The 26691-nt window shown below is 39.9% G+C and overlaps 1 protein-coding gene across 1 annotated transcript in view; it reads left to right on the forward strand.

The window, feature by feature from the left end:
* Positions 1–20293, forward strand: part of LOC106809722 (5-oxoprolinase-like) — a 22008-nt gene extending 1715 nt beyond the window's left edge. The window contains exons 2-33 of the mRNA XM_014812908.1: positions 2099–2290; positions 2930–3055; positions 3179–3285; positions 4032–4147; positions 4313–4392; positions 5219–5271; positions 5654–5855; positions 6026–6143; positions 6878–6932; positions 7144–7231; positions 7496–7621; positions 7856–7968; positions 8149–8237; positions 8587–8668; positions 9269–9406; positions 9694–9832; positions 11624–11736; positions 12255–12419; positions 12795–12831; positions 12988–13098; positions 13678–13779; positions 13973–14147; positions 14592–14701; positions 14991–15065; positions 15658–15804; positions 16111–16245; positions 16498–16647; positions 16878–16952; positions 17427–17509; positions 18068–18228; positions 18594–18691; positions 19325–20293. Of these exons, the coding sequence (XP_014668394.1) occupies positions 2099–2290; positions 2930–3055; positions 3179–3285; positions 4032–4147; positions 4313–4392; positions 5219–5271; positions 5654–5855; positions 6026–6143; positions 6878–6932; positions 7144–7231; positions 7496–7621; positions 7856–7968; positions 8149–8237; positions 8587–8668; positions 9269–9406; positions 9694–9832; positions 11624–11736; positions 12255–12419; positions 12795–12831; positions 12988–13098; positions 13678–13779; positions 13973–14147; positions 14592–14701; positions 14991–15065; positions 15658–15804; positions 16111–16245; positions 16498–16647; positions 16878–16952; positions 17427–17509; positions 18068–18228; positions 18594–18691; positions 19325–19477 (3714 nt within the window). The 3' untranslated portion in view covers positions 19478–20293. The remainder of the gene's footprint in view (positions 1–2098; positions 2291–2929; positions 3056–3178; positions 3286–4031; positions 4148–4312; positions 4393–5218; positions 5272–5653; positions 5856–6025; positions 6144–6877; positions 6933–7143; positions 7232–7495; positions 7622–7855; positions 7969–8148; positions 8238–8586; positions 8669–9268; positions 9407–9693; positions 9833–11623; positions 11737–12254; positions 12420–12794; positions 12832–12987; positions 13099–13677; positions 13780–13972; positions 14148–14591; positions 14702–14990; positions 15066–15657; positions 15805–16110; positions 16246–16497; positions 16648–16877; positions 16953–17426; positions 17510–18067; positions 18229–18593; positions 18692–19324) is intronic.
* Positions 20294–26691: the final 6398 nt, after the last annotated feature.

The raw sequence follows: 26691 nt of genomic DNA on the forward strand, positions 1-26691 counted from the left end.
ACGGGAACATTCCTCTTGAGAGGTTGCCTGATACCATGCCTGCTGCCTTCCACTGTTTCGGCGCGGTATGTGCAACACATTTGGGACTAACAGCGGTTTACTGGAATCGCCGACACCCACCACAGTCAACGCGCGTAGACGTTTAGACCATGAGCGCTCGCTCGCGGGCACTTGTAATTATTGAAACCGTTGCAGTGCCTGTTGGGTCAGTCCTTCACTACATACATTATGGGGTTGTTATGTAATAGAATTTGATCATGTTGAAAATTGCAGCGTAAATGAGTTGTGTCATAATTAAGAGTGATAGTAAAATAAACCGGTGAATTAAATTTACCAACAAAGTTTTGATGCTCTACGTACTCTATATTGGCCCATAACTCAACGTACGCACCTTTAAGAATAATTGCTTATGATACACTATCAGTTGTACTCACCACAGTACACCACTGTGGACGAAACTTTACAAAAAATATCATAAAGTATGTCATTTATGTATAAAACCAATTACCATGAACTTTGTAGTTTACCATCCACTGCCTTGCACTAACCAACGCTGGCACAGCGAAATTGCGGTGTATGTAAGCTGGCCATTGGCTCCAAGCTGAGGGCATTTACCCTGCCATCGAAATTTTAATTATAACAGTAACACCAATGCCGACTTAAGGAACTAATTCTATGTAGAGTTGGTAAGCTTATAGTGTCTCTGCTTCCACCCATTGTAGCATATGCCCAGTATGCTCTCTGGCTCCCACCACAATTAAAAACAGTTGAATGTATAGGAGAATAACCCGATTTAGATTCAAGATCTCGTGGCAACTGGAGGCAGGTGCGCTATGATCGGGTGTGTGGCGGATTCACAAGAAAATCACGAGTTCATGAGCTAAACTTTTTTTGGCAACGTTTCTTTCATCTTGTTACCTCACGGTTTTTAGCGTCAGGCCTGATCGAAGTTCAGATGCAGCTTGTAGAATCGCAGTGATTGTCCGTCCGTCCGTTTCGTATCGGATCGCGTCCACCGTCACAAGGTTGGCACAAATCTTACACGCTCCCGTTGACGGTCGTTTGATACTGTGTAGGACCTGTCCGGGGTGGGGGGGGGCGAAAGACCCGGTGGTCGAATTTGTGTGGGCGTCAAGGGTAAAAAGGTCAAGATGTGTCCAATGGAGGGGGAATATTTCCCCATTAACTTAAGGTATAGCGAGGAAATACGGGAACTTGCGGCACAAATCTCAAATGGCTCACCCTACGCGCTCTTAATTATTCGATGTATTAGTGTGTGGTGGCGGAGCCGAACACCTGCCCAGGCGGCCGAAATGGGAGGTCACCAGGTCGAAGGGCAGGGGGGATAAGGTCAGATATCAGACATTTTTCTCTTGGAGGAACATGCGGGTCTAACGGAGCTGAGTGGCAAAAACCTTTTTTGTTTCAGCGCTGACCTACCTTTTTTATCACTTTATTGAAAAGGACCATTGAAATCTACTTTCTGCTGACGTCGTGAAGAGTAAGTGTCTGATACCTCTTGCACCTCAAGAGGAGGAGTTAAAACATGGATTTGTTGGACTGTTAAACAAGAGGCACTGAGGCCATCCTTATAAATTATTATGTTTGCTGTTCCCCCGACCCATGATTTTTTTGAGTGGGATAGGTAGCGTAGGTCTTCTTTTTGCTGAGGCAATAATAGTTATTTTAAGTCTGTCTTCATGTTTGCCACACAGTGCTTTGTGTATTCAGTCTTAACTATGAGGAATGTAAAAAAAAAGTAAAAAAAAATGGAAGCCCAAAAATGGTCAAAAAAAAACTTGGGTCGCCTGGCCTAATTTTTCGCATGGCGTGCGTCGGGAGGACAGCCAAACATATAATTTTTTAAGGATAGGCCTGAAACTTGCCTTTGCTATCAAAGCCCCCTCCACCCCGCCCTCCCCCCACTTCAGAAGAAATACCTGGCTACCAGTACACGGTGTCAGTTGAGCACTGTCGCTCTGCAGCACTTGTTGTAAAAGTAAACTAAATTGCTTAAAAAACCAATGTTGACCTTGATGCTTCTTTATAGTGTTATTATTTATGTTAGACTGTAACTTCTATTGGACTAATTTTTCAGGAAACTGGTGTCGAAATGCCAGCAGATAAGCCTCTTGATTGTGGTCTCATAGACTGGATTCGAATGGGAACAACCGTCGCTACAAATGCACTACTTGAGCGCAAAGGGGAACGTCTAGCTCTGGCTATTACAGCTGGTTTCAAGGATGCCTTGCATATTGGCAACCAGTCACGCCCAGACATATTCGATTTGGTATGCAATCTTTTACAGCAGTGTATATAGCAACCACTAAAGTTGTGTGCTCTATACACTGGTCCACTTCAGTGCTGATTTTATGGCATTAGTATATACACAAAATAAGTATTTAGAAAAATTTCTTACTTGATTTCTGGACCGGTTATAACGTTCTGTCGGATAGCTGTGAAGTCCTGATGTCATGTGTATAGCCTTAAAAGGAGTAAACACGTATGTAGTGGGATATATAGAAGCAAGGCAGCTGTAATGCTAAATTTTATTAGCAGCGCTGTAGCTAGGGGGGGGGGCAGTTGCCCCCAGAAAAAAAGTAGGTACAACACATGGTCAATAGTGGTCACCTTCCCAGAACACACTATGCACATGACATTGCCCCCCCCCCTCCCCGCAGGAAAAATTTGTTAGCTACGCTCCTGAATAGTTACATGTTATAATTAAATCTCGTATACATGGCAAATTATGTATGGCAAATTATTAGTGGTAATTTTATAGCTTTGTTAACATCAAAGATTCTGTGATTCAGATAATTATGTGGAATTAATTTATAGATACCAGCTTAAATACTGCACTCATACACTTGGGACAATAATGTCTTGTAAAAATCTTGTACATAATGATGTTTTTATGAATTTTGTTTAGGAAGTCAAGTGCCCAGACGTATTGCATGAAGATGTTATAGAAGTGGAAGAGAGAGTTGTTATGCAACAGGATAAATGCCAAATAAAGAAGAACTGTCCTGTTGTTATTGGCTCAACTAAGGAAAAGGTAATTCATAAATATGGGCTGTTGTTTTGGTCGTCTAAGATAGAAATGATTAAGATGTAGCATTAGCAGAGCCTCTCTTAAACAGTTTGGCTTATCACTCTGGTTGTTTATCTTTGTTTGAAGCTTGAGGTATGGAAAGAGATAGACGAGGAAAAATTGCGCAGAGATCTCCAGACTCTCCTGGATAAAGGAATCCGAAGCGTTGCAGTTTCTTTGATGCATGCATATACGTATGGAGCCCTGTATTTTTATTTTATTGGTAGCAAAATTCCAACGGTATGTTACTGACCGTAATTCTGATTGTTCTATATTAAATTATTTGACTGAAAAGATCACTCTGCCATTACTTGCATTGACCTTGACATTTATTTACGAGTCTTGATGAAGTAATTAGACACTGCATTATAATGATGTAGTAATCACAATAGAAATAGTTGTGTGTAAATTTTTAATAGATTCAGGATTAAATGCTTAATACAGTTGTCATTTCTTTGTGAAATATCTTAGTGAATATCTACTACTCTTAATTTGACAGTAAGCAATTTGGTAATGGAATCACAATGAGGAATATTTCTTTATCGCTCCTAGTAATTTTTACATTTATAAACTTATTGTTATACTCACAGTTATGTTATATACAATTATTTTATAATTCTATTATATTATATATCTTCTATTCTATTGTTTGAATGTTCCTATGTTCTGTATTGTAAGTTACTGCTCTTGTCTTCCACATCATCCTTGATATTTAATGGAATTTTAGCTTGTGTAAGAACATATTCACTCATGAATTTTAAAATGAAATTTATTGCTCATAATATGTAACTTACCTACATTACTCTGTTCTATTAGTGATTGTAATTATTTGTATATTGCCATAATCAGGTTGTTATCTAATGTTTTATCATTACTTATTAACAAATAACTTGGTCAGCTATTATTCTCAACATACTTTCGTTATTTATTGTTGTTCAAGATATGGCGGACACGAGCGGGTTGTTGGAAAAATTGCCAGTGAGATGGGCTTCACACAGGTGTCATTGTCTTCTGATGTGATGCCGATGGTGAGACTGGTGCCAAGAGGATACACAGGTAAAAAGAACAAAAACACCAGGTGTGGCTGATGTGTTCACGTGATACTTATATATTTCACTGTATGCTAGGCTGCTAAAAAGTATACGTGTTGCTCAGAAAACTTTTATTTAAAAGGTGTAAAATTGATGGGAAAATTTTCATTACAAATTTGTTTTGTTTTAGCCTGTGCTGATGGTTATTTGACTCCACACATCAAAACTTACATTAAGAATTTTACGTCTGGATTCAAAGGTGGAATAGATGTAAGTGAATATGTGGTGTAGTGCTGCCATCTACTGGTGATGTTAGAGCTAATCATTATACTCTTTATATGTCATTTCTCCACATTTATTAATGTTCTCCACATGTAATGTAATTATTTCATGTTCACATGTTTAATGAAAGGTAACACAAGCTATTTTAAACTGCTTGCACTTGTGTGCTGGCATGACATTAGCTAATAATTTGTTTTGTAGCGCTAGACAGTTGTGTTTGTATTCAGTGTTCAATGATTTTTATTGACATAATTATGTTTAAAGTCGAGATTTATACTCAAAAATACTAATTATTCTATTTAGAGTTGTTTATTTGTATTCAGGACGATCTCTAATGTCGTGGGCAATAACACCCGCAAATACAATACAGGAACAACTGAACTTAACAATGTAAAATATGGTTTACAAGATCAAACGGACTGAAAACTGAAACTTATACTGAACTGGACACTGACTATACTGGAACAGCAAAACGCCAATGCTCATATATTATATATATATTATATATCAGGAACTTCTCTTTGTCTTTGTCGTCAAATTACACTTACTCATGTTTGATAAACCTGCAATGAAACCTGGTCGTGTCCATCGTAAGGGTTTCTTAAAGCCATGAGCAAGTGACCATGTGCAAAGTTACTGTAGCCAGCAATAGTTGCATTACTCACAAACAATAAAAGATAAGGAAGATATCACCTGTGCAGTGCATGATACAGAAAAGAAGCATCTCTTCTACATCCTCATGCCAACATTCATTACTTAATTTCTACACATGATGGAGTCTATAATATATGCTCTAGGGCATTTTATTTTGCAGAAAATGAAGGTACTGTTCATGCAGTCTGATGGTGGTCTTGCTCCAGCCAACAAGTGAGTTCCACATGGGAATTTGTTATTTTAGTATAGTATACAACATTACCATGTACATCACTATTCCTGGATTTTCAAAACAGCGTTTATTGATGGTTTTAATTGCTCCAATTAACTTATCAATCTGGACGAAGAAAAGTGAGGTGTTAATGCCAAAGTAAATTTGTTCAGGTTTGATTCATTTTGGTTGTCACATTCATCCTTTTACTCTATATACCCAATTGAATAATACATTGGTTTCTTTCTCTGCAGTTCTACACTTGTCTGTGTATGATGTTCATGCTTTGACTGGTGTTCATGCTTATATAGAGTGAAAATACCTAACCTGGTTCTTTGTCATCAGTAATATCATTCTTGTCATCAAGCGTTCGTTGGTTTCCAGGTTTCTTGGCTCCCGGGCAATCCTTTCTGGGCCTGCTGGTGGAGTTGTAGGTTATGCGATGACGACATACAGCCAGAAAACGAAACTGCCCGTGATAGGGTTCGACATGGGGGGCACATCGACGGACGTCAGTCGCTATGCTGGCAGCTATGAGCACGTGTTCGAGACAACGACTGCTGGAGTTACTATCCAAGCCCCACAGGTAAGATGCGCTCTTGGACCTGATGATACTGTGATGTCATGTCAAGTAAGCCTTCTAATAATTACATTCAGCATGTTAATATATACCTGCTCGCTGTAGTGTTGTAGTTCATTGTGACCGATTGTAATGTTAAAAGATTGATGAGTGATAATATTTTTCCATACATACAGCTGGATATTAATACGGTGGCTGCTGGTGGAGGCAGTAAGCTGTTCTACAGGGCTGGCATGTTTGTAGTTGGGCCAGAGTCTGCAGGTGCCCATCCTGGACCCACCTGTTACAGAAAAGGTCAGTCAATTAGCCTATAATAGTTTTCACACGTAGCAAGAAATTCGGTATTTAGCATTCACACGAGGCAAAATGCGCGGTCCAAGAAATACGGAATCTAAATAGATTCGGTATTTGTTGAAATACGCGGCTTCCCAGATGCCGAATTATTTGTCGTGTTTGAGAAATTTCGAATCTCTTGGACCGCGTATTTCTGACGTGTGAACGCTAAATACCGAATTTCTGAAGCCGCGTATTTTATAGACTGGTCCGTGCTCGACAGTTCCAGTGTAACGCGAGTGGAACAGTCGAGGACCAGTCTACGTATTTTCTCGGCAGTTGGTGCGCATTGCATTGTTTATTTCGCATTGTTCACTGGATTGTTCGCTTGGACGCATTGTTTTTTTTCAGTGTACTAAAGCAGCTCGCAGTTCGCAAATACGGCATTTCTGGAGCCGCGAATCAGCGTGTGAACGCTCGGTCGCGAATTTGTCTCAGATTCGGTATCTCGCAAATACCGTATTTCATAAATACGGAGTCTCGTGTGAACGCAGCTATAGTTCAATATTTAAACTGTGCTATGTAGCATTCCTACTGCTGTGTTACTAGACAAATAAATTTCATAGAATTAAGTGAATGTGTTCAATTAATTAATATTGGTCGTTTAATGTTGAATAAGAGAAACTAAGCATTTTACCAGACTTATATATATATTTACACAATTTGTTATATGTACTGTCTGTTGTTGCTTGTAGGAGGACCATTGTGTGTCACAGATGCCAATCTTTGCTTGGGCAGACTTTTATTGGAGTATGTATTTTGTTATATGCATGTACATTTAAATCTGAGGATTTTTTTTAGCTTGTTATTGTTTATAAGTTATTACTTTCTAATCAGTAAGGTCATAACTTTTAAAGAAAATATTGACCATGATTTCCATTACTCTATAAAATGTCTCTGAGTATCTAAAGCTTAAATTATACCTGAGTTTCAATAACTTCTATTTCAATCAATAATAAAGGTATTTTCCAAAGATATTCGGTAAGACAGAAGATCAGCCATTGGATATGGAAGCAACACAGGCTGCTTTTTCAGACCTAACTGCAGAGGTATGCGAAAAGTGAATATTTGTACAATTTGCGGCTGTATAGAATTATACTTCCCTTGTGATGGAATTCATTGTAGGATTTATTTAGTCATCTTCATTATAACTTTTTAAAACCACTGGGTGTGTTGTTAAAGGTTCTGCATTACTTTATGAATTAAATTCACTTAAATCACAGTTTGTGAAAAAAACAGAACTTTCTACATAGGCATATATTCTGCATATATTCTGCATCTATATACTGGATATGGACATGTATATTTAACAGGTGAATAAGGCTAGCAAAGAGCAAAAGGGAGATGGGTATGTCCCAAAAAGTCTGGAAGAAGTAGCAATCGGATTCATAGAAGTCGCCAATGAAACAATGTGTAGACCCATTCGTGCATTGACTCAGGTACTTCTAATAAGATGCATCTGAGAGTGCTCTCTTGTTTTATAATTCTATATTATATCTCCCCATAACATCAAACATTGTACATCACGCGAATGCACCGTGCGCCTTGTCGCAAGAATGAGTCCTGCACCATTTCAATTACCTGGTCAATCTTGCTTTTCTGACCTTCACGCTTACATCTTATTAGCTAATTGCATTTGAATGATCCGACTGTAAGATTCTCTTCTTGGTTAGTCCAAGGGATATGATACATCACGACATGTGCTTGCATGTTTTGGAGGAGCTGGTGGCCAGCATGCTTGCTCTATCGCGCGATCTCTAGGCATGAAAACCGTGTTCATACATAGGTAAGACCTGAGATCATCCATCAGACGTGTGCAATTTGTTGGGATAGGAACTGTCGTAACATATGACCAGAGTGGAAAAACTTACATGTAACACGTACAACACATGTAAGATGCTATTTGCCTAAAAACTATAAACTTTTGAAATGGTGCAGTACTGATGACTGCCGTGTGTGTGTGCAGGTACTGTGGCATATTGTCAGCATATGGCATGGCACTGGCCGATGTAGTGCATGAAGCGCAGGAACCCTGTGCACTCGAGTACAGCCCAGGTGAGTTAATTCATGTAGTCTGTGCATATAGCGTAAGTAGGCTATATACATGGGTGTAACACGAATATATCACTAGTTATAGAATGCAGCCATTGGCATTGGCAGTCAGCTTTGCTGTTCTGTAAGTAGAGTCTAAATATAATTCTTCGAATGCTTTTAGGGTAATAATTGACTTACAGTATTGGGAAAAGCAAAGTTTTGGATTGTTTTTCCTGAGATTGATTTCTGTTAAGTAGCTATCTGACTGAAAAAGTAATGTTGTGTGGATGTATATATTGTTTAACAATAAGAACCTAATAATGATGAGCCAATTTTAAAGTATATCGTTATTTCTTTCTAACCTTTTCAGAAAACTTTAAATACCTTGATGAAAGAATGGTTAATTTGAGTAACCAGTGTATAGCTGAGCTCCAAAAGCAAGGATTTAATAGGTATCTTGTGGTTAAGAACATGTTAATGCATTAAGAAATATTTTTGTGCAATATTTGAAATCAGTCATTGCCTGCAAATTGCTGCTATGTTAAGGCCACCGCACACCAGCCGATTTTTACAAACGATGAAACGATGAAACGATGAAACGATGAAACGATGAAACGATGTAGGTGTGCGGGTTCATTTGTAGACGATTTTATTGTTATCGGGTGATCGTTCCAAAATCAAAACATGTTTGATTTTGAACGCGATTATGTGGGACGCGATTTTTGTGGTGTGCGCGTGAACCTCAGGGAAAATGCGTGTGCGATAAGATATTGGAACAGCCAAAGCTTGAACGTGCCGGCGTGTCACATGACCATTCACTCTTGCAGAAATTATCGTAGGTGTGCGCCGCAGCAGCTATCAATCGCTTCAATCGTTTCAATCGTTTTCAGGTCGCTTCATCGTTTCATCGTTTCATTCGCTTCATCTTTCATCGATTTGTAAAAATCGAGGGCTGGTGTGCGGTGCCTTTTAGCGGCGATTATATATATATATATATATATATATATATCGTGTTTCCTGAAGAGTCATCCATTGTGTTTTTCTACTTTCAGAGAAAATATAGAAACTGAGACATTCCTCCATCTCAGGTACAACAAGACGGATTGTGCGCTGATGTGTTCTGCTGTTGGGTTTCCTGCATCTGCAAACAGTTGTAGTCATGGCAACTTCCTGGCAGCGTTTCTGGATAGGTATTTTACATAGTGGGTTAAGCAACTTTAAAAAGGTAGACTTGATTATCAGTTTACGAAAAAGAATAGTCATATGATTCATGATTGTCAATTATAGCAATTATAGATAATTTTAATTATTATTGTGAAATAGTGAATTAAATTTAATCAGTATTTGGTAAAACAGGACGTGGGTTGATTTATGGGTTAATCAATAACCTGACTGAGATTGTTAGCCTTTTTTGCATATTTCCCATTATTAGGATATCGATCAAAATGATACGTGGCCCACAATTGCTTTTGTATAGGTACAATACAGAGTTTGGGTTCACAATATCAGATAGAACAGTCTTGGTTGATGATATCCGAGTAAGAGGCATTGGCAAGAGTGGAATAGCAATTGAGCAGAGTATTGCACCTGCAGACAGTACCCCAGCCAAAATCAAGGTAATAGTGAAGGGAGGAACCCCTCACATAGGAACGTTTGAGAGTCTGTATTATTGCTTGTTACCCACACTATGAGCATTTTTCCTTGTTCTTCAGGCCGGGCATGTCTGGCCTGATTTAACGAAAAAAAAAGTAAGCTTTTTAGGCCTCGCTGACAATATAGTGCAGCTCTGCCTACGACTCGCCCTCGCCCAGCGTCCGTGGCCATCTGTGTGCCAACAGTGTAACGGCACAAATCTATAAACCGTCGACGTACCGTCATTGAACTATATCGACGTCCCCCGGGAGGGCGCGGGATGTGAAAAGCGACTCGGGATGTCCTATATTTGGGCGTCAAAATCGTCACATGGAGGCGCGAATATTGTCCCCCTTAACTTAAGGATATAGGAAGGAAATACCAGAAATTAGCGGCCAAGCAAATCACAACGGCTCGACTACAGACACTCTATATCTCGCAGGTGATAAGTGTGAATGGGGAGGAAGAGCCCAAGTCACCGTGTGCGGAAATTGAGATCACAGGGTGCAAGGGATCAGTGGGGAAAAGGGTACGCAGAGTATGACAGTTGGTTCGTGACGCAATGCTCTTTTAGGACGACCGACGCCTGCCGACAAAATTCCTCCCTTCTCGGTCGTCGTCGAGGCGCTGACCTAATGGCCATTTTTTTATCACTTAGTATGAAGAAGACCAGAATGGACATGGTACGTTTCGCGCGACGGTGTTAAGGATAAACGGTGTCGGTGATCTAACGCTTTGCCCCTCCAAAAAAGGTAAGGGGTTATAAGCATGGATGTGTTGACTGTTAAACAAAGGACTGAACTGGCTTTGCATATGAACGCCCGCCTACACCCCGCCGCCCCTACCGGGCCCACCCGGTCTGCCGCCGCACCAAGCCACGACTACAACTCTGTGCTCGACGCCACTATCCAGTGATTATACATGTTAATATAGCGAAGTCGAATTAAAGTTACACAGCTGTATCTTTATTACTGAACTACCGGTATAGCAAAGCCTATCATAGATTTTAGATCTGTATTCTAGATATATGCTCTGAGCGCGAACGCGGTGGCGGGAGGGCGCACTTGACTCGGTTGCCAGTGAGTTTATCTGAAGAATACCCGGCTACAATACACGTCAGTTGAGCGCTGTTGCTCTGCGGTACTTTTTATTTAGATTTTTGTGTATAAACAGAAAAGCTTTGTAGTGATCGCCCTTCCCCCAGCACAAAACTAGAAACGAAAATTCTGTTATTACTGGCCTTGACATGATTTTTCGCATGCACATGCCTGCGCTCGCATGTGCGTGTGTGTATAAATGGGGGAAATAAAAATATTCGATTATTTGATGATCAAATTACCACTCAAATTACATTCAAAATCCAATTTAACCCAGGAACCTTTTTACGTCTAATTAAGACATGCGTGAAGAGCAAGAAAAACATTAGGTCTACCGTGCATAAAGTACAGAAAAACACAAGCCTGGCCCTACACAATAACGACTTGTAGCTATTTGTCTATCTGTCTCCCAGATAAATGTACCCTGGAGACAGGTAGATTGAATAGCAATTGAATTAGCACAAAGCGTGCATTTGAAGCTACCTTACGAGATTGTATGTATGTATGATTAAAAACGATCTGGCATAGAGCTGCTTTAATGTTCAAGCTAGGTTTCGAGTTTATGCAGACTTAGTTACATGTTTAATTAAAATGTAGGTAAGTAAATTAGGCTATCAAATGTTAAATGTTCTATGTATTTCTTCTAAAGTTGACCATTTGTTATTATCTTTCACATAGGCTGTAAAGGTGTACTTTAAGGGTGGTTACCAGATGACTGATGTTTACATGCTGGAACATCTTAAGGGAGGACATAAGCTACAGGGCCCTGCAGTCATCATTGACAAAAACAGGTGTGTTTTGAACCACAGCTTTTTAAGTCGTAAATATCCATATTATTATATTTTATTTAGAAACATTTAATCGTTCAGTGACCTCTCACTATTTTTGTATGATGTTGGAATATATGCCACCTGTTACTTACTTGGAGTGGGGCGATCCATATAACGTTGCACTTTTCTTGATATGATATGTATCGCGATACTTTCAAGGAAACTACCTTGCAAAACTATGCACTTAGCCAGTACTCTTCCAATCACGCGAATACTTAAAAATCAGTATCATGGAGTGCTTAGGAAACAACTGCTATTGAACGTACTGTGAATTGTATGATGCTTCTTTTGTTTTTTGATGAAGCTATATGCTCCCAAATTATATAGATTTTATTCAGTAGAGTATCAATACATGTATCCTGAATAGACAAGCATATCAATACGTGTCTCATCGAGGTTTGTACCGTGATACATTGATATATCGATGAATTGTCCTGCCCCTATTGGTTACCTGGGTTTTCACTGTTTACTACATTTAGCACAATTCTGTTGGAGCCTGACTGTGAGGCAGAGATCACAAGAAATGGCGATGTGCGCATTACTATTGGTACTGGTGCTCACAGCAAGATTGGCACTGAGCTTGACGACATACAGCTCTCCATCTTCTCGCACAGGTTCATGAGCACTGCAGAACAAATGGGCAGGTAAATGTTGCAGGATGACGTGTGCTGGTAAAAGTAGCTTGTGCTAGTAAAAGTGGTGCTGTAGCTTAAATGTTGTCGGCATGTATAAACCCCCTGTGGAACACAGAAATGCTGAAACACAGAATCCGAAATACTTGCAGTTCAGAAACCTGAATTCACACATTGCTGATTACACGTGAAAACATGGGAACATGGAAAAATAAACATGTTATAGAATTTTAATGAATAATATTGTTTTTTACATAATAAATGAAACGGACTACAATTAACGTATCCAAAGCTTTTCATAAGCTCAGTGAACATATTTTACATAATCTTGCTACAGAATGTACTTTTAATTTCTGATTATCCCTTTATTTTATTTGTCATGAACAGGATTCTCCAAAGGACAGCTATTTCAACGAATATAAAGGTACTTTTAGCAATGCAGAAAACAACTAGAATATATATATATATACATAGCTTCTCTGTACTTAGCTTGCACAACTACACACATTTTTGCTAAGACATTCGTTGATGAATGAATCCTTTCCACTTAACAAGATGATGTAATGGTTGCCGTATGTAGGAGCGACTGGACTTCTCGTGTGCAATGTTTGGTCCCGACGGGGGTCTGGTTGCCAATGCACCGCACATACCTGTGCATCTGGGAGCCATGCAGGAAACTGTCCAGTTTCAGGTAAACCAGAAGTCTAAACTAATAGGTTTACTCACTCATTAGTAAATACGTTTATTCTATAGAGTGACACATTGCTATGGTAAAAACGTTGGATGGTAACGTTTCTACAATCTTTCTAATGTTATATCTCATGACCATTTGATGAGATATATCATAAACATCATTAACATGGATTAACGTTTGTGTGAGTCATGGCACAACTCATATGTTTAGGGTTTGATTTTATTTGGTTATAATACAGAGAAGCCAAATTGTTATTAGATGTGTGTCTCTCTAATATAACAGGTCAAACTGATTATTGAGCGTACATGTACAGTCTAGCAAAGTGAATAGTGTTATTGCTCGTGTACTATAGTGCTTACATGTCTATGCTGCCAATGTGGTTCTGTTTGCATGTGTGCTTTATTTACCAGAGTCTGCATAGTGGTGCCAATTACGATTGAGAAATGTAAGGTATAAATGTAGGCATATTAATCAAAATGGTTCAAGTCTTATTTCCAAATACAATATCAGCTCAAAGTCAATATGCATTGTCAACTCGTTGTTTTGCGTTTGTTAAAAAAATTTACATCTGCGCAGCTGAGGCAACTGGGTGACAGTCTGAGGAAGGGTGATGTGATACTAAGCAACCATCCATGTGCAGGCGGAAGTCACCTGCCAGATCTTACCGTCATCACTCCTGTGAGTAGACATATAGGTTTCTGTGCACCTTATTGAGATGACGTGAAGAGAAAATAGTCATATATTTTAATCAGCCACTCAAGAGCATTTGCATTTGTATAGTGTGTATAACTAATATAATTAATATGCTAATAGCAGGCCAAATATATATCATATGTGACTAATCATTAGTTCAACCCACTGCTTTGCTTAGGTATTCTATAAAGATGTGGTGAGGCCTGTTTTCTTTGTGGCCAGCAGAGGGCATCATGCAGATATCGGTGGTATCACTCCAGGCTCTATGCCACCACATTCCAAGTCACTAGATGAGGAAGGAGCTGTCTTCCGCTCTTTTAAGCTTGTTGTAGACGGAGTGTTCCAAGAAAAAGGTATTATTTAGCGTAGTTATGTGTGAGCTGTATGGTTATTTAACCTATGGTGCGATTTGTAGTAATGTAGCTTAGAAATGTTTCCCATGCATGCATGGTAAATGCTATGAATAATATCAGGCTTTTTAATGTGAGGTAATATTGGTGTTGGTGAGGCATATATATAGGATCTGTCAATGATTGAACCTTGACAATAGTTGAAATAAGTGATAACTGAGTATGATTATATCTTGAGAAAATTTGGAAAAGTAACCCAAATTGTGGACAAGTGTAGTAAAAATTTTGCTTTACTGTGTGCACATGATGGCAGTCATATTACTCTAACAAACAGATCTCTGTGATTTGCTCAAGCACATTGTATGCATGCTTGTCCCCATCAGATATGAGAGCCCAAAATGCAAGTGTTGATGATGCACAAAATGTGACAGTGAGTATTTCCTCTAGCTGTAACTGATGCACTGATGGAGCCAGAAAAGTTCCCCGGGAGCAGTGGCACACGTAATCTGCAGGACAATCTGTCTGATCTGAGAGCTCAAGTAGCAGCTAACCAGAAGGCAAGCAATCACAGCTTATTGTGGAAATGTTGGCAGTCAATGTTAGAGTTTAAATTTCAAAATTTTCTTTTAAAAATTCTTGCGCTCACCCCCTGTTCGTCACTCACATCAATTGGTGGCCTCGGCCACTAACTAATAATTAATAATTGGTCACTAATTAATAATCGTTCCGAGCCTGATCTACGCTTCACGCTTCAGTTTTGCTTGGATACTGAAGAATTTGGAAAATTTCAGGTTTTTTATCCCAACACCATTCTCATGCCTGACTAATGTGTTACACTGTTTTCAGGGCATCAGATTGATAACAGAGTTGATAGATATATATGGACTCGACGTAGTGCAAGCATACATGGCTCACATTCAGGTATCTGCCCTCATACTATGCCTATGACATGCAGTATGACTGTGTCTAATACATTCGTATGAATCCCGATTGAAGTCTCGTGAAATACTTGGTAAAAACATCAGCAGTGTGTGATGGGTGTAATAAATTGTTATATCCATATATTGATGTTAATCAACTAAATACAGTGTGGCAGTTGTTATAATTTGTTACTTTCATGAAGTTAGATTAGTCTTATGAATGTAATGTAAACCATTATTTATGAACTAGCCCATATATATAATAGGCAAGTGAATGTCAGATAGGAACAGGCGGCGAGTTACCGTTTGCATTTCGATGAGTAAAAAGAAATGCCAGGCAACATTAGTCCCCCAGCAGAATTTAGCGGAATGTTATGTTGCCAATATTTTAAAATCTGTAACATATTGTAATGTTGGTACTTGATGATACACTCCTGATTATATTAGGGGTTAGTAATGACAAAATTTGACAAAATCTGTCATTATTAACCACTGATTATATGAACAGATATTATCCATGGTACATGTCAGCACTGTAAGTTTTCACTTTGCTGATTTTTAAGGAGTGCGTTTTGTTAACAATTGTCGCACAGGCAAATGCAGAGCTAGCTGTCCGAGAGATGCTGCGTGAGATCGCACATAAAACAAAAGAACGTACAGGAACAACGTCCTTATATGCAGAGGATTTCATGGACGATGGCACCAAGATTGCTATTAGTATCGACATTGATGAAGAGAAGGTAAGCAGTAGAAATTTAAATGCATTAAATTAAACCTTCATCGATATGTAATATAACAACATTGTCAAATAATTGACTAATAATTGGTCGAAAATAATGTATCAAACTGGTAATTATCAAAAATAATAAATGAAAACTTGAAGAGAAAGCTTGAATAAAGTTTGGATGACATGGTAAATAGTTTTTAAAATTGACAATTTAGAAGTGATACCAGTATACTGAGTGTTGATTCAACATATGCTATGCGTTCCCATATACAAAATTATTCACTGTGTTGTGCTAATTATAGCTTGCTTCTGGTTGCAGGGTTCAGCAATAATGGATTTTTCAGGAACAGGGTATGAGGTTTATGGAAACTGCAATGCTCCACGTGCTGTAACTCTCTCAGCCCTCATCTACTGCCTGCGGTGCATGGTTGGCCATGATGTGCCTCTGAACCAGGTGTGCATTCTCCAAGGATTGCCAGAGTACAGTGCCTGCTGTTGCAGTACACAGTTATAATAGCCATGAAGTAAAGTATATTCTGAGGTACATTGTGGATACAGAGTTAACACCTATTGGAGATGGGCCAACAAAACCTTGAAACCATTCACAGTCCAACCTCCCAACTCAATTCCTATTAATTCAATTTTCCCTGAAGCACATAGCTTTTATTATTGTTCCGTAAACAAAGTTGCCATTGCTTGCATTCAGGGTTGCCTAGCTCCGATAAAGACTGTGATTCCTGCTGGCACTATACTGACGCCCTCGGACACGGCAGCGGTCGTCGGCGGCAACGTGTTGACGTCACAACGCATTGTCGACGTCATCCTTAAAGCGTTTGGTGTCTGTGCTGCTTCTCAGGTGTGGCATACATACAATTCAGTGATTGAAACGTATGATTCCTTCCTTGCAACAACGCTGTTCTATGGAAACGCTATAGCCAATCAGTATACAAGTACTTTGTTCATTAAAATTGATTTCATATCACACATCGACTCACATTCATTGGCATACAGCGAGCAGATGCTCTCATTTGTGTAATTATTCCTTATTCTCAGCCCAAGTGGTTAAAAGTATTCGTGATGTTACAGGGCTGCATGAATAACATCACATTCGGCGATAAGGACGTGGGATACTATGAGACCGTGGCAGGTGGAGCGGGTGCCGTAAGTTACTCACAATATGTGATCACAATTAACATTTGTCAGTTATCAAGTAAATCTGCCTGTGAGGAATCGTCTTTAGTTATGCAATCAGTGATGTAGGGCTTCAGATTTACTAGAGCTGGCATGCTAAAATGTCTGAGTTGACGTGTGCAGACATCAATCTTATAATATGTACAGTGCAAGAAAAATTACTAATGCATGCACTTGTTATTGTCACCCATTTGTCACAGCTAGGAATTAAATATTTTCATGTGCACCTAGATAAACGTTTAGAAATTAGATTTAATGTAGAGTTAAAAATCTATGATTTTTTCAACTTAAAAAAACTAATAAATGTGAATTTAAATAAGCCTATCGTGACTGAATTATTGAGATGAGAACAGCTGTGCTTAGTCAATGTATAATTATAGTTCATATTTCCAACTGGTTGTAGGTCAGCATAAGCATATTCCTATATGGTTGCCACATTTGCAGGGTCCTGGCTGGCATGGTAGAAGTGGAGTACACACGCATTGCACCAATACGAGAATAACCGATCCAGAAATCGTTGAACGAAGGTGCGCGTATTACTGCCTGATACTAACGCTGTCTAGGAAGCGCCATACCATCAGTAAAATTATTTAAACTGAAATGATCAAAAACATCGAAATCTGTTGGATAGAGTATTTTTGCACGTGAAAGTTGCGATATCTGCACTTTGTTCATTATTATCATTATCAGTCTCCTAATAAATTCATGCACTTGTTTACAGGATCAGATCTTCAATGTGATTTAATGCAATCCCAGGTTATTGTCCACACCCATAAATATAGCAATACATTATGATTGAACTAATGTGCTTTCTACCAATGACAATATGTCTCCTATGAAGCTAGTGCGTGAACCATTAGTTGTATACAGCACACGAAGCTAGTCATGTGAAAGTCATCTAGACTTTTCCTACCTCGACTGTATCTCTGCACAAAGCTAGTGTTTCTACCTGTGCTAATGTATCCTGCGTAAAACTAGTCTTTTCACCTGTGCATATTCCTTATGAAGCCAGTGTGGCCACACATAATATGACAGATCTATTTATCTATACCTGTATGGTAGTGATGTACACCATGTTGTTGCAGGTACCCTGTGATTGTTCAGCGCTTTGAGCTCAACCCACACTCGGGAGGCGTCGGAAGGTGGCATGGAGGAGATGGTGTGATACGCGAGCTTCTCTTCAGGAAAGACCTCATGCTGTCTGTACTCACGGAGCGACGAGTGTTTAGTCCTTATGGGCTCAATGGCAAGTAGTGCACGTTATAATAAATGTTGTTGCGCAATATAGTAAGTGGGAGCTTGATACCGGGTCTGTAGAGAACAAGGGTGCTCCCCTAAAGCCAACGTGGTTAATGCGTATTCCGTACTCTAGACAAGATGATTGAAGCATGCCATATATCACTGGACAACATGTAAGATTCCGAGCTTTGAATTGATTTGTAGTAGTGATGTGATTCATGGTGAATGTCAGTGAAGTAACCTCTACATTACCACAAGCGTTTATTTTGAATTTGATGGTATGACCAATCTGATTGTCCCTTACAGAAATGATATTGCATACATATAGAGTTTAATTCTATCGCTAATTGTAATTACCTGTTGCTGAGGCAGGTGGTAGAAATGGCCAGCGGGGTCTGAATCTACTCCTGCGTGAAGATGGCAGGATCATTAACCTTGGAGGCAAGACTGCTGTCAATGTGTTACCAGGGGTATGTATATAGGTACATCATTAGAGATACATAAAAAATCATGTCACAATGTCTAGTTTATGTATTACCATTACATCATGGCAACCTCAAAATCTTGTCTTTATTTGATGGTGTTAGGACATGCTGTAGTGTTGTCAGAATCTGCCATTTATAGTTGGGTATAAGAATAAAAGGATTGAGTGTCAAAATCCTGACTTGCCGTCAACGTTGTGATGGTAAAAAACTCTAATATGAATGTCAAGAAATAAACATGAAGTCTAGATTCCAGTTTTATTCTAGGGCATGGTCAGTTAATACGAATGATTATTTTCGACAGTTTGGTGCATTATTTTCAATACTTTATTTGAAGGAGGATGAAACAATTTATCTAGTGACGTGTGTATAATAATGAACCTTTCCTGATCAGCCTGTGTTCACCTTCAACAGCAGTTCTAATTTTCATGCTATTTTTGAATGTGAAAATTTGCAGTAATTTAAAAAAAAAGAATACAAGGCAAAAAAAATCGTGTTAATTTGATTGATATCTGTCAATGAATCAGATGGCCGTTTGTTGTAAATGGGGGTAGTGCTTAAAATAATGTTTTTATATAGCTTGCTGATATAGTCAAGACGAGCAATTGTCTGCGTTTTCAGGATGTGTTTCGGCTAAGAACTCCAGCAGGTGGTGGCTATGGAGCAGCAGACGATGAAGGGGAGAGTCGGTTATATCAGCAGGGAAAAGATGTAGCTGCGTTTGCACTAAAAGGAAGTGTCCATGAATACACACGAAGACAAGAATCAGCATGAAATAATTCTGCATGTTGCTGCAGACACATATATTAAAGCACATGGAATAATCACAAGACAATGCATAAATATAAACTAAAACACAAAATTAAATCTTTAAATGTGATTTCGTGTTCTATTGCCCATAGTGTCATATACGTTTTCCTTTGGAGGAAAATGTCAACATGAAGGAAGAGTAGATAGGCTGTATTTTAAGATAAGGGGCATTTTATTTGACATTTTGTGCCTCTATAAGAACAGAAGTTGTCAGTGCAGAGATATATAGACTGTTTGATATTGTCACAAAGCAGCTTAAATGTTGCATATAAATAATTTAATACACAAATGTCACTATATTATAATGTATAATATAATTAAGCATAGGGTGGAATTCGGGTATGTTGAAGGGTAGTAGATTACATATTATAACATTTTCTTAAATTTATTTTGATTAAAATGTGTATGCAATCGTTCAAATTATATGCCAATTTGTTATCACTGTTCATGTGGACCCAGTCGGCGCACAGCTTACTTCCTGTAAGGAATTGACATACATTTTATTTGTGCCAAATTGGGTTAAGGTGTATGTGCTGTCAGGTTGTTAATCAAAGTGCTGTAATTATGCCATGGGCCAACACTGATTATTACTCTAGTTTGTTTGATACCTCACAAAACTAGGTCTCTTATATAATTAGTTTATTATATAAAAAATTTCTGATAAAAAATCATGAATATGCATATATCGCTACCTCTATTGGACCTCAACATTGACAGCTTGAAAGACCTCTTGAATGCTGTTTCTTCTATATATGCCTTAACAATCGACTTGCTCAGTAATGTTGAAGTCTTCCATGTTTTTATCGTGTCACAACGAAGACATTTGTAAACTGGGTTGGGAGATTTAGGTCTTTCTTTGTGTAAGGTCCGGAAAAAGACTCCAACAATCAAGTGCGGGGTAGACGATTTATTTGTGAACAAACAAAAAAACCCTGGAACATACAAATACACATGCATGAGTGCATGGACAGCCTAACGCTTAAAACCACGCAACATGTACATACAATCGATTAACTGTTCCAATAGCTTAATGCTGATGGGGTACCGACCCCATTTAAACGTTGAGAATAATTAGAATTATAGACTAGTTACAGAAATAACACTATATAGTTTATACACTGTACAATATACAAAATACAAAACATTATAACCAATAGCTACAATTACTTACAGGCGGCATAATGCCTCTTACCTCGTAGATGTTGACCGATAGAAATTACTAATCAGCAGAATGCTTTCTTCTGCTTTCTATCGGATACAGCATGGTGGCCTAGGGCTGCCATCTGTTCTCTGTAGTGCTGCCGTCTAGCTTTTCTCTCCTTTCGCCACTCGAGGGCAGCACCAAACAATCACAACAACCCTGTGACAATTCGGCATGTCACATTTGTATTGTTAGCTCAGCTGACGAAGTCAGATGCAGCTTGTAGAATCGCATGAATGTTCGTGCGTTCGTGTGTCCGTCAACAGTTATTGCACAAATCTTTACCGCTCGACGTACGGTCTTGATATTCGGGACGTCGGGGGGGATCACGAAAAGGACTCCGGATGTCGAATTTGGGGGGTCAAGGGTCAAAGGTCAAGATGTGTCAATGGAGGGGAATATTTTCCCTTTAACTTATAGTATAGAAGGAAATACGGAATTGCGGCACAAATCTCAACCGCTCGACCTACGCTCTTAATATTTGATGTATAGTGTGATGGGGAGGAAACCCATCACCAGCGCCAAATTGGAGGTCACTGGTCAGTGGGCAGTGGGGGAAAGGTCAGATATCAGACATTTTCTGAGGACATGAGTGCAAAACTTTTTTGTTTCAGCACTGACCTACCATTTTTATCACTTTATTGAAAGGACCATGAAATCAGGAGTAGATAATAGGATAATAATTCCCTATTATCTACTTCTGATGAAATGTACTTTCCGCTGACATGCGAAGAGCAAGTGTCTGATAACCTTTTGACCCTCAAGAGGAGGGTTAAACATGGATTTGTTATTGTTGACCTGTTAACATAATGGAAGGGGAACGAAGGGGACTGAACTGCTTTGCTAATTAGAGGCACGCCTCCACCCGTCCCCATGCGCCCCTCCACCCTCCATCCACCGACACCACTACGCTCGGCGCTCGACGCATATCATAGATACATGTTAATATAGCGGAGTCATTAAAGTTACATAACTGTATCTTTATTACTGTCAAACGGTATAGCGCAAAGCCATAGCGCTATCATAGATTTTAGATCTGTATTAGTAGTGATCCAGATATATGCTCTGAGGCGCGAACGCGGTGGCGGGAGGGCGCACTTGGATTCGGTTGCCAGTGAGTTTATCAAAGAATACGCGGGCTACAGGCTACACGTCAGAGTTTGAGCGCTTGTCCGGCTTGCGCGAGAACACTTGTTTTTGATAGAGTTTAAGGCGAGTTTTGGAAAAGATAATCAAATGTGTGGCGCTCCTACAGTGGTATATTGGTTATAACGCATATCACATTGTGTAACCCTACGACGACTCTAAATCATTACCATGAACTGCAAGAAAGGGCGCGGCCAGGTGCCTTATACAAAATAACAGTAAAAGGTGTAATTCCCTGTCGGAATAATCATGAGAAGTTCTTCTAATAAGGCGGCATCGATGATGACGCTTTGTTTGTTGATATTTATCCGCTAAGGGCGCCTCGTGGCCACAAGGAACGGGATACACATCAACCGTGATTGAGGGAGTAATCGGTTTACCTAACTGTTAGGATGTAATATATCAGAACAGAATACTTCTCATTTACGAATACGTGACTGCTTCATCATATTTGTCCGGGAAAAATGAATAGCCAACTGACTATCTGACCATTTCTCATATCGAGTATGACACATACGGTCCGCGCGCACACACAGTGCCAGCCGCGCTCGCACCCGCCGCCGCGCATGCAGTCATTAACACAAATTCAAGTATTATATTTAAACATGACTTTAGATTCCTCGTGCATTGTTCCAATAGGTAAAGCAAGTCAAGGGTTTCTCAGGACGCTGGTACTTGTTAAAAGAGAGGACCTGTAAAAAAGAATGACTAACAGAATGAACAGAGCCTCCGATTGACACTGCACTCCACTACATTAAGCGGATATACCTCAAACTGCTTCGCAATCCACAATGACCAGCTAACATCGACAAAAGCGCTTCTCCGCTAACAGTCATGAGTACTGCTCTTAGCGAGCTGTTGAAGCCTCCAGTATGATCAAACCCTCTATATAACAGGCCATGACCCTGCTACATGTAAGCAGCTTATCGTCTAAGCAGATCAAGGCACAACGGACAAGAGACACGTGACGCTGACCAACCTAAGAACGTCCTCTGATAACCTTTCTAATAGCTGCGATACTCACATCCAATTTCCTCCGCGCTAACGTCATATAATGACAGCTAACAGCTTTAATTTGGCTCGCCATGTAGCTGTAACGTATTGCGCTGCATACCCAAACGCTAATTAGCTTATTAAATTCAGCCTCATACAACCGATCCACAATAACACACGTACGCGCGCGTGCGCAACGCAACACAGTCATACACACACACGAGCCGCGACACAGCACGACGCGCATACACACACCCACTCTCTCTCTCTGCTCTCACAACACAAAAGTATATATATATATATATTATTAAATATAGTATTGGGGGTGCGTGCACGCGCGCGTGCGCGTATTTATGTATTGTAGTTCTAGCCAGTCATATAATTACATAGCAATGGTCGTAAGAAAGTGTCAACAGAAAACAGCGTAGTTTCCACACTGAATGGTTACTAATAACGTTGATTGTACGTTTCGTAGTTGAAATGATGAAAGTAAGCGCGCAACACTTGCGTGTAAAGAACTGAATAAGATGTTAATAATCTTGGCACATCAGTGTAGTGAGTAACATCTTGCACCATAGAAGATAAAGAAACGCGCACAGCCCTCCCCCCACACACACGACACACACGCTCTGGGACCACAACCAGACTCCTCGACCTCCTTACATCTCTGTCCTCCCAGCCTACCACACACGTCATCTCACCCACGTATTGTCCTAACGCCACAGCCGCTATGTGCCCACCCTCATTTCACAAATGACGCGCTAGAAACGCAGCGACCTAAAACACGTTTAGAATTCTCCCTATAACATCAATGTAGCGCCGCAACAAGACGCGCGATCTGCTCGCGTCTACATAGATCTTATCCCACTAAAACAACGCGCCGAGTCCCTAGCCGCACTCCGCGTCTGCTAACTAATTATGTAAGCCTCTGTAAAAATCATATGTTTACAGTTACAAATACACGCTGTATATAGGAGTTTTCCTAAAGCCGTGATGAGCATAGGCGCGTATGCCGTACGACTATGATACTCTCTTGTATATCGATCATGCACAATCAGAGGCTTCCCCCAGAGGGCGTAGTTTCCGTGTTGTACACATGAAGGCCTTCATCAGATCTGATTATCTATGGTGGAGTAAAGCTGGCTCAAGTAATACCATTCCACCCTACGATCGTACGTTTGTCAGTATTTAGGTAGCACCTCTGTGGTTGCGTAGATTATAATGATTATGTGTTCACTACTAATCTAATTCATTGTCGCATTGTAAAAGTCCGCGATAGTATTTCTTTGGCTGATTCTTTGATCCGTTGCTTCGATTTTTTCGACTTTTGATACGAAAGCTGTTTTCGAACTCGCAGACCGTATTTTAGTTCGCAGCGACGCAATTATTTCACTCACGTGCTTGTCTTGTTCCTACCCAAGCGCTTGTGCCATGCATACTCCGACGTCGCCTGAGAAAGCACAATTCGTGAGGAGCTCTACGTGCCATGGTGCAGTCCTTGGTTAAATACATTATCGTAGAATACTCTTAGATCTAGATCCTGGAGCGTGGATGATTAGTGCTAAAATCTATAACAGCAAGAATATGTGGTTCCAGCAATTAATGTAGTACAGCCATGGCACCAAGCCAAACGCAACCAAAATGAAGAACCACGACGCGCAGATATGGCCGAAAAGTATATTTGGGCTGAAACGCGAACGCCCAGCGGGGGACGCCGAAGCGCCATTATTATGTAAATTACATATCGAGCTCGCTGATATGAGAAGGATTGTGGCGGATGCTGGCGGCTAAAAGGCAAATGTCTAGAGCAATATTTAGCATGGCACATCCCCATTACACTCCTGGCATAATCCCTGTCGCAGTTTGAAATGCGCTAGTTAGAGCAGCGCAAAAGTATTATCTTGGCTGCGCGAACGCGACGCAGCAACGGCGAGGGCGTCCATTCGCTATGTACGTTAGCAAGGAGAAGGAGGTTTAGTGCCATGTCTTACATCTTTTCCGTCAGAACAATGTTTTAATTTTCATGCACCAAGATTGTACCGGCTGCCGCTTTATATTTTCCTTACAAGTAACGCTACGTCCAAACATAAATATACTCATGCAAGTCTTAAGTCCTGATCATGAAATATTGTCTCTTATATAAACAGAATTATAGAAGAACAATTTTAATCCCACAGAGCAAAAATCAAACAACATTATCAAGAACCATCATCGTATAATTACATCAGAGAATCGAACCGTGCAACATCGTCTCCCAGTCCAAGCTGGCAGGCAACCAATTGGCATGTACAAACACGGCATGCCAATTCTAATTTGTTCAGATCTAATAACATATATAATCCGCCTTAACGTCGACTGTGAGGAAAACATTTGAGTAGAAATGACTGGAAACCTGGATCGTGCAACTCCCGACCAAATACGCTATACACTCCAACAAACTTAAGCAAACCCTTATTCTTTGATATTGAACGTATGTTGTTCGCATGACAACAAGTTTATTAATTATATGAAAGAATAATTTACACAAACTGACATCCTGGACAGTTGAGTCCTCGCGCAATCTGTTACCCGATTACCCAATCCTGTTTTTTTTCGAAGAAGGTGTGTGTGCGGTGTGTGGGTGTGTGTGTGTCAGTGTGTGGTGTGTGTGTGGTGTGGTGTGTGTGCGTGCGTGAGTGCGTGGCGTGCGTGACTGTGCCGTGTGTGTGCGTGCGTGTGGATATGTTAGCATTTCGCGCAAACAACTGTTAGAAGTTTTTAATAAAAGAGTTGTACTACTGGCTCCACTAACTCCCCGTAACGTACTCTGCGCCCTAACACCCCGCCCAAATATACATAGCGCCTAGTTCAGATCAAAATTATTGCGTTATATAGATAGATATAGAATAGCCATTTGTGTAAAGAAAAAGTGTATCATTCAAGTCATCATTACAATTTCAACTGAAACTGTAATCAAACCCGTAAACCAACCGTACGTCTCACAGAAAAATCAGGCCACTGCGCCACCGCAACCTTATCAAATCTGTTTTGTTTAAGAATCTAATGCGGCTATATATGTTAACAAAACAATAGTGAGAAGAGAAGTTTTAACAAGAAATAACAGGATTTCCAACCCTGGATTGTCAACTCCTAAGATCATAACGGGCTATGCACTACAGAAAACCCCAACCAACTATCTTTTGATATTGGATGTATGTGTCATATTTCGCATTAGAACAATTTAATTAAATAATATGAACAAGAATATATGTACAACAAAGTGATCCTGAAGACAATGAGTTCCGAACCGCAATCTGACACGCATAACCCATAATATATAACGATAGTTTAGACGAATAACGCCCTATACCAATACCACTAGCAACTCACCCAAGCCTTTGGCAACCTGATCTTAATATTGGCATATTGGACGCACGTGAAGAATTTAATGACGAACAAACTGCTGCACAGACTAGCTAGGGCCAGGGGACAGTGGCAATCCCCCTAGTAGTAATAGTAGTCCGATTGTAGGAGTGCTATTACACTTGTCAAGTGAGAGCAACGGTGAAACTGGCCACAGCCAAAGCACAAACCACGAACCGGAATTTCGACCTCACCCCGAGGAAAAACGAAAATTAGCTATGACCACATGGATCTCTATAGAAACCAGGGAGACAGTGTATATAGTGAATGGCGTGTGTATAGGTATGGCGCCTTCGTATGCAAATGAAGCGTGACGGCGACACGTGTAGGAACTAAGCGTACTAATGTACTACATAGTTTCTACGGCTGGATATGTGACTTGCTCGCTTGGTGCGCCGCTCAATCGCCTGCCACGGTGTACCGGAAAAGACACGCA

This window comes from Priapulus caudatus, unplaced genomic scaffold (genome assembly GCF_000485595.1).
Source record: "Priapulus caudatus unplaced genomic scaffold, Priapulus_caudatus-5.0.1 Scaffold379, whole genome shotgun sequence".
In the NCBI taxonomy this organism is placed as follows: domain Eukaryota; kingdom Metazoa; phylum Priapulida; class Priapulimorpha; order Priapulimorphida; family Priapulidae; genus Priapulus; species Priapulus caudatus.